This window comes from Gallinula chloropus (genome assembly GCF_964237585.1).
Source record: "Gallinula chloropus genome assembly, chromosome: 2".
Lineage (NCBI taxonomy): Eukaryota > Metazoa > Chordata > Aves > Gruiformes > Rallidae > Gallinula > Gallinula chloropus.
Genome location: NC_140086.1, coordinates 62,694,088 through 62,703,510, shown reverse-complemented (window position 1 = coordinate 62,703,510; position 9,423 = coordinate 62,694,088). Strand labels below are relative to the sequence as shown.

At 35.8% G+C, this 9,423-nt stretch overlaps 1 protein-coding gene across 1 annotated transcript in view; it reads right to left on the bottom strand.

Moving 5' to 3' along the window:
* ZNF407 (zinc finger protein 407) overlaps nt 1-9,423 on the bottom strand; it is a gene marked incomplete at both ends in the record, with an annotated part of 319,806 nt that overhangs the window by 304,323 nt on the left and 6,060 nt on the right. The window contains one exon of the mRNA XM_084260279.1: nt 4,433-4,547. Within this exon, the coding sequence (XP_084116405.1) occupies nt 4,433-4,547 (115 nt within the window). The remainder of the gene's footprint in view (nt 1-4,432; nt 4,548-9,423) is intronic.

Here is a 9,423-nt window from a genome sequence, read left to right as displayed (position 1 = left end):
TCCTTGAAAATATAATGTTTTTCCTGTTCCTACCAATAAATTTATGAATAAGTCTTTTTTGCTTGCTAAAAGCAATCTTAAGAGCAGGCATTCACTAAAAGTAGCCTGACATTAGCAGTAATCAGTTAAAAAAATCTGAAAAACAAAAAGATATTTTAGAACACAACACACAGGAATACAGCCAATTTTTTTGGATGCAGTTGGTCGAAGCACATTCTTATCTATAAAGTATGAAGATCTGTTACCCACTGTAGTCAATATAGGCAAATATTTTTCTTTAGACATTCTCAAAGACACCAGTGTCATTAAAATACTGAACTTAGGCAGATTAAGATCTCTGAACTGTTCTTAGCATTAACAACAGCAGCAAAAGTGAAGTTATTTCCATGCTTGGGACACTACAACTCCTCAAAGTGTTTATAAGAGGCTTTTAAAAAAATAACCAAATTTAGCAAAACACTTATTTAGCAGACAATCTTAAAACATCTCCAGAATTAATTGGGAAAAGGAGTTTCAAAGCAAATCAAGGACTGAGGAGCAAAAAGTAAAAGAGGCTAATACCTTTGTCCACCAAAAGACCAAAAAAAAAAAAACCAACGCCCCCCCCGCAAAAAAAATACCCCACCACTTCACAAGGAAGAAGTACTACAGCAAAATATAGCAAAACCCCACAACCTTCCCACCCCCCTAAAAATTCCTTTGTGCATACAAATATTTACTTTTGTTCCTTAAAACACTTGCCTGCTATATCTGCAATACTATACACGGAATAAACACAACAAAGACACTGGTACAAGTGTCCTCTCAGTTTTTAGGAAGGTAGCAAAAATGTTTATGTTCATGTTTTAAACACGGAAGATTTTCCTAAAAATCCAAACCTACCTTAAACCCATCCTCCTCAGTAGATTTTTAAGAAGTCATAAAAGAGAGAATAAAAAAAAAGAAAGCACCCACTCTTACTTGAAACATGTAACTACATCCCCAAAAATCCTGTTTCTGAAAGCAAAGGCAGAAAAAAAAGGAGAGGAATAGTAGATGCATTTTTAAATCAAACATTGCCTATAAATTCTGTTCAAAATCTCAAGTGCAGAACAATGCATTTTTCATGTTCTACCTGAGGCATAAAATTTGAGAAGTACACGATAAGCCTTTTCACTGCATTTCACCAGGCAAATGAAACAAACAAACAAAAAAAAATTGTTTAAATGCTGGGCAACCAAGATTTGCTCTTCTAACCCAGGCTATCAGCCAATTTCACAGCCAGACTTTCAAAAAATTATTTTCAAATATGCAGCAGTTTGCTACCCAGAGAAAATAGATACCACCTCGGAAATAATGGGATATATTTTACAGCCGTGGGTATGGAAAAGAAAACAATTAACACACATCTGCGATAAGGAAATGAGGAGCAGACGGTTTATTCCAAATGTTAAAACATTAGCAGTGTCCAATTTCTGTGTCGTGTAGTTTCTGCTGAGCAGCTGAAGAAAAAACAAACCCTGAACTTCAATTAACAAAAAATAAAACAACACAGCAAAATTACTGCCTTTTTCAACAACTAAGTGAATTATGTACTGTGTACTTTGTGTCATGTAAATATGAGGATCATTTGGAAAATTGAGACGTAGCAAACTCTTCCTAAAGCAACACCACAGATAGAGCTGTTTAGTTCTGGTTTAAAGACAAAAATTTCCAGGGAATTTTTGTCTTTTTTTTTAAAAAAAAAAAAAAGAAGTGGTATTTTGACACCACACTCCACCACGATGTCGCACTGACATTTCACCTTTAAAAAGCACCCAAGCAGATTCAAAAGCTTTTGAAACACAATTTATCCTCGTAACTAGCAGAGGGCTTATTACAATGAATCTAAAAGTCAGAGGATAGAATATTAACTACTGTAGAAAAGAAAACATAGTGCAGGACCTTCTGTTTGTGACAAAATTACAGAGTTAATGTTCCTGAAAGATCACTTCACCTTTTAAAGCATGATTTTTAAAAAGGTAAAATTTATAGCAATTAAAGCTAATGAAGAAATGCAGCATGAGCTGCTTATGTTCAGGAACTAATAGGTCCACTGAGCATTTCTAAGATTATTTAGCCATCAATGATAATGAATTGACATTGTCAGTGGTGTTAATGTACCAATGCTCTATAGTGCCACTAATCCGATAGCCAATCCCAGCAATTTTTTTCTTTTCTTTTTTTTTTTAATGTTTCTACTTTATTTTTTCAACCTACCCACTACCCAATCCTCTCAATTAAAATAGCAGAAATACAGCACAGGCTATCACACTTTTTTCCCTTCTTCCACATTTAAGGATGGCATATTCATTATTTGGACTACAGTTCAAACTGCTCTGGTCATTCCTTGTCTTCAAATCCTGCCCAATTCTTCAGGACTGTTAGCTACAGTACAAAAATGTCTTTTCCAATTAAATCACTGCTAATGTATAACTCTTCAAATACATTTTTGGTGCACATTAAGTGAAATAAGATGGTTATTTAAACAGGTACATAACTCAGATCTTTTTGAGCACGGGGTATTGTGGCGTATGTCTCTCCACCTGATTGTTCTGTCGTATCTAAATAGCACAGCTTCGGGGTGTTGATGAAAATTAGCTGTACAATATTAGATAGCAATGGAAAATGAGTACCTGGTGGCTACTAGGTATGACATGTCAGCAACATACAGTCAGCAGTCAACCTAGCAAAGTGACTAACAGTGAAGTCCACAGCTTCATACACGTTTTGCTCGCTCTCTTGCATAACCGTTGTAGATTGCAACCAGGAGTTGTGTGACTTGAGAGAGACTGCAAGAACATGTCATGTCAATCCTGAAGTGAAGGAAGGCGTTTCTGAAAAAATTAAGAACTGGGCCACATCATATCCATTCTAAGATATGGTGTTAATTATTTTGAGGGATTTTTTTTTTTTGCTTTCCCTCTCATGATAACATAGTTAAATAATATGATGATTTTTCAGTTGAAGTTAAATGGGAATCAAATAAAGAACTATTGTCACGTTTGTTGACAACTTCTAGAGAACAGAGCTTAGCCTTAGCTAAACAGCTTTGTGGCTCCATGTTGGTTAACTATCTTCCATGCCAAATTCACAGCAATTCCTATAGCCAAGATGGTAAATAAGATTTTTCCAGCCATGTAAAATACCCTACCACGCATAATGCTCATTTTAAACATGCTGCAAAATAAAGAGTAGCACAAGCTATTCTAGTACTGATATTCAGTGGACTCAAGAATTAGGCTCATACATTTTTCTTTCTCGTTTCAAGAAGTCAGCAATTAATTTTCTTCAGTGAATAAAAACATCTCATAATGTTGAATGCACAACTATTTGAAAAACAGAGAGATGAATCAGTGAAAATCACTCAGCTGCATCTTCAGCTGAAGATTCACTTGTCCTTTAAAATGTGAAACTCTGTCCTGCAGTCGATCGGCATACTAAGGCTGAAAAAACCCCTCCTGCCGAATATTATCCCCAGCATCACACCACACCGTTCATGTGTGCACTGCATCATCTAATTGGACCTGTGCTGTTCTGCACGTTAGCCATAAGACTGCTATAGCAGGTTACATAGGTTTGAGTATAATGTTTTTATATGATGCATATATTACTTAATTTCTCCAGCATAATAACATTAAAATATATTTTTAATCAGAACTAGGGTATTAAAATCCAACTTTGAATGTCCTATGATGTACCATATATGCCATGGCATTTTAAAACCTTTTAAACATTTCTGCTAAATTAATTAGTTTTGCATTAAGGAGTCTCAATGCCTCCTATTAAATGCAACACATTTGAAGGACAATTAAACATTATGAACGATCCTTCTGAGGAAATAACGATTAAGTAAAAAAGAAAAACAAGATTTTTTGGGTAACAAACAAGAACACAAGCACACATAAAAGACTTGAATTTATTTTTCAAGTCTTATGCCTGCAATATTTTAGATCTGTTTGTTTGAAAAATCAGTCTTCTGTTTTGTTTTCGTAAAGAATGAAAAGCCTAATGGAGTCCAGAAATCTGTTAATGGTACTAAAATTATAACAGTATAGCAAAAGAAAAAACCCCACACAGTAAAGTCTATATTATATATTTTTTATGTCTTTAAATGGAATTTACAGTTCTCCCTGGCAATGTGAATGAACATCCTATAATTTAGTCAATTTACAGATTACAGGTTCAAATTGACCTTGTAGCCCATAAAATTGCTCATCTTCAGTGCAGGATTAGAAGTGGGAAAAGAATGTCATAACTGTATTTAAGGAATTTACCATAACAATGGAAAGGAGGATATGCATGCATAATTTTAGCCACTCTTGCTCACATCACAGTTTTCAATTCTGAAACAATGCATATCCTGCACTCTTCTCCTGGTTAACCATGGTGGAGACTGTTTCAATTTACTCACCCACAGACATGACACTTGTATTCCCTCATCCCAAGGTGCCTCTTGACATGGTTTCTGGCGTCTCCGAGCTGAGCTGTTGCAAAGTGGCATATCTTGCACTTGAATGGCTTTGATCCTAAGTAAAATTTAGCATAAGATATGAGTTGAATTAGAATAATATATCACCCACGGTTAAAGAAATAAAAAATCCTGGGAAAAAATAACCTTTAAAAAAGCCTATCCCGCATTTAACCTGATGGAGATTTCTGCCTAACAAAAAAAGTACCTCGTACATACATTTATAACTCACGGGACACAGGGGGTATGTACTATGCATTACTCATTGAAGTTTTCTCAAGTTCAAGATCACAGAAACTAGTCTCTTAATTTTATCTCTCTTCTTTTTTGTTATTACATAACACCCCCCCCCAATATATTTAAAATGAGAAGACAATAAAGTCAGTAGATAGCCTTTCAGTGAGACGACAGAAGTTGTTCTATAGCTTTCCCCATTTCCAAATTCTCAAACTCAGGCAGTGGTCTTAAGGTGGCTTGATACTGGTGTAAACTGCAAAATGTTACTTGGGTTTTTTTAGCAAATATATTTAAAGTAATTTTACAAGTCTTCCGACTTTGAATAGATTTCACATTAGCATTGGTATTTCAGATTTGTTCTGTCACACACAGAAAATGATTCATCACCTAGCTATTGTAATGACATGCAATGTATGAATATACAGTGGATAAAATATTATGCCTTTATGACTGTTTTATGGTCAAGAATTTATGATTATTCTGCAAAACAGAAGTATTGACATTTTGGCTATTATTTATTTCAAGAACAAACTTTAATATTAAAAGTCTGCTGCAGACCAAAGAACTCTGAAATTATTTCTCCGAGGAAGAAGTACCAGCCTATTTCTTGTCTCACATCAGTTCAGCAAAAAGACAAATTATTTGTTTACCTTAATTAAGAGTGATCCTCTCTCCAGGATGCAAAAACTAATTATTTACTGAAAAAGTTGAATTGGGCACACATCAGTCCCCGTGTTATTAGGCAGCAACGCCATTCTAAAGCATGCTGTAGCACTTTCCAATTTTCTGACAACTAAATCCTTAAATCAGTAAATCAAAATCATAGAATTGCAGTTAAAATTAAGTACAATATGGTCACAGAGTCTCCATATTATGTTTAGTATATGTTTTGTGAAGCACTTCTTCCAATACAGTTAAGCATAATATGAAATATGTGATCTTTAATAAATATACATAAAGAGCTCTGATAAGAAAAATGTTGCACTATATCATTCTTGATCAATGAACCTTTTTGCTTTGCCCTTGAAAACACAATATCCTCCAAGAATCCGCTGGTGAAATTGAGGATCTTAGTAAAAATTTTTAGAGTCTTAAATTTCAATTTCATTCCCAAAAGCTGACGAAAAATGAAGCATTTAATTTTAATCTTCTAACTGAAATAAAAAAGTCAACAGTACTAAGCACGGGCAGACAAGGTTGAATATTTCACAGTTCAATGACAATGAAGCCAGATCTCTTAATACTTCCATTTCTACTGTTGGAAGTAGATGTAAAATATATTTAGCACCTGAATGGTTATATCTAGTCAGCTTTATATGTTTAAATGTCAAAAGCAGGTTGAGACTGCAGCTAACAGGAATCACATTCTATCAATCACCCTGAAAAAAACCAGTTTATTTAAATGATCCTGATAAAACTAAATTAATCATTAATTTGGTGACATTTCAAATCAACACTGCATTCTATAAAGAGACCCATGCAAATAAAAAACCCCTATCTTTGCATTAAATAGAAGAGTATTAAAAGTTGATGTTTTAACTTATGATCTTAAAGACCAGCTGCGCAGTTGATAACATCAAGGCCGCAGTCGGAGGGGATTTTTTTAAATCTATCAATGTTTATAGTGCTCTTTTTGTGTGTGTGCGTGTGCCATAGAATTCAAGTGCCATGTGGATTCAATCCTATGTTCCCTTAGTTTCTCTCCTACTGATTAAATTGTAAATTCGTTGCTCATTCCGTTACTGCAGGTGTCCCGCAGGGCTCCCATACAAGACCTTTGCTGTTTTCCATTTACATGACTCCTTTGTGAAAAACTCGAGTTAAGACCAATCGTAGCTACAGTGTGCTGACAATACAGAATTGTATTATTCTGTTGACTGCTCTCATCCAAAAATCACTGAGGCCTTGAGGTTTTTTTTATTTATTTCTCAGATCCAGAGCTGAATATCTGTTAACATCTCCATTTAAACTCCATGAAAATTCAAGTGCTGGCAGGCTCCAGTCGGTACTTATCACCTGAAACAAAAGCAGCCCCGTCTCCCTTTTAGGTTGCTGGTGCCAAATTTGTTCTGTATGTTCTTGGATGGAACAACCCAAAATTTTATACTTCAGATGAAGACATTACAGTAAGCGTTAAACTAATGGGGCAAAAAATCTGTATTTGCCATAAGGCTATCTGAAACAATGTTGAAGCAATTAACCATTCTTAGCCATACTTCTATTATTGCAAACTTTAATGCTCCTCGTATGCTGTGTTAAATGTGATACTACTGGATTCACACTTGTCTTTTAGTTCACGGAAAAATAAGAGGAATACTTTCAATATAGCATCTTTCCTACCAAATGACTTTAAAAACAAACAAAAAAAAAGCCACAGAATGACTTTACTTACACATTATGGAATGGAAACAAAGGAGTGTGCAGTTTCTTATGGTAGCACTAAGCAATGAGGCTCCTAACAAGAGAAGCAGGGGAAAGAAAAAAAAACCAAACACCCCCCCACAAAAAAACCCAAACACCACTAAAGAGTTCAGGTCAGACAGCCACAAAACATGCTACCATTTTACAGAGAAGTCTGGAGTTCATAGTCCTTATTTTATATTAAGACAATAGAGACCCAACACTATAGGAAAAAAAATCACTGCCTCAGCTTTAAGCCAGCCACAAGCTCGGTGCTATGACCTCTTTCCTGGGGATCCTGTTCCAGTGCCCGACCACCCTCTCAGTACAGAACCTCTTCCTAATATCCAGCCTGAACCTCCCCTGTTGCAGCTTCATGCCGTTCCCTTGGGTCCTATCGCTGGTCACCAAAGAGAGGAGATTGGTGCGAGTTCAAGAGGCATCTGGACGCTGCACTCAGTTCCATGCTCTGACTTGGCCGGCCCTGTGTGGAGCCAGGAGTTGGCTTCGATTATCTTTATGGGTCCCTTCCAGCTCAGGGTATTCTATGATTCTAGGAATCTATGTCCTGCCCCTGCAGGTATTAGCTGTGTCCCTACCTCAGGCCCAATGCAAAGTGAGCAGACACAGGAAACATCATCATACAGTTTCCGCCTACGACGAGGATGTGAGGAGTAAGACACCACACTTACATCAGGCAAACCTTCCATTAACTGAGAAATATGATGAGAAACGAAACAAAGATGATGTGGTCACAGGTGATTTTTCCTCGGATGCTGATTGTTAATTAAGTTTATGGGACCTGCATCAATTGAGAACTAAAAAGTCTTCCACCTCTACTACTCCTTTTATTTTCTTTACACATCCTCATTTTCACTTGTCAACATGTGATGGACTTACTTGTTATCTCCTCTCCAGCAAAGCTTCCCTTTCATTTGCAATGTGAAAATCTCCTACATTATTTAACGGTATTTTGAAACATTATTTTTCTATTAATGGAAACCATTAGTCATATCTTTCTACAACTTTCCTTTCCCTCCCCCCCTACCCCAAACCATCATCAATTCCTCAATAAAAAAAAAAGGCAAGGAGTTGGACAGGGTTACACATACATATATACATATATAAGTATATGTGCCCATCTGGATGCTGAAGAAAGATCTATTTTTTTAAGAAGTAGCATAACAAATGGGAAAATGTGCAGCTTGGCTCCCATTCTGTACCTGGTGTTACCCTGGATGAAGCTAGAAATACTTTGCCTCAACCATGTATATACTTGCCAGAGTATATACAGTGAGTGGAATTAGGTCAGTTCCCTCTGCCCTCACTCCCAATAACCCAAAAATACTTGCTTCTAATTCAACAGCATCCATTGTGACACTGATTGGAAGAAAAGGTTCCATAAGACACAAAGGAAATCACAGATATGAAAATCAAAATTGGAAGAGAAAGCCTTCTTCCCATTAACTATTAATAAAAGTCTCTACATTACTATTTATGCGAATAAGCAAAGCATAAGAAAAGCATTTCATTTAAAGGTGCCATGAGAAAGAGGGCAGATAAAACTCTATTGGTAACACTTCTATACTCCCTCTGCAAGCACCACCCAAAAATGACTTGCAAAATGAAATGTATTCTTTTACTGCTTTGCATATTTGGGGCCATCCAAAAGCACAATAAAAATATACTCCACGTTGAGACCTACACACAAGATGTTAAAAAGTACACTAACTTTTACTAAATGTTACAATCAATGATGTAACTTATGTAAGTAGGGTTGCTTTGTCATATATTGATAGTTACCTCACTTTCACATCCACATTAACTTGATTTTAAATGCAATTAATACATATAGTCAAGGAAGACTAATGGACTACATTCTGCACTTAACCTGGTGGACATTTTCAAATGGCACAAGTGACCAGTGCAAACCTATTTTGCATTGTAAACGACTAAATAAATCTTAATGGATTAAGAATGATCAGCTATCAACACACAAGGGAAATTAAGTGCTGAAATGCCTACATTGATTATTTAAAATTATTAGCCTTACTCTGTTCTTGAATTTGTATGCTTTTAGTGAGCTTTAACACATTTACAAGACTTATTGACTATAATTACAAGAGAATTCAAGTAATGGACACATCAATTATAAGCAACATGTCTTGACCAGACAGTTGCATAAAGAATTCTAAAGAGAGCTCCATTAGCATCCTCCCCCTTAGTTTTATTCAGCTTTATCTGCCGTAAGAGGGCATATTAAGGGCTTCTACAGCTGTTCTGACCATGTGAACAGG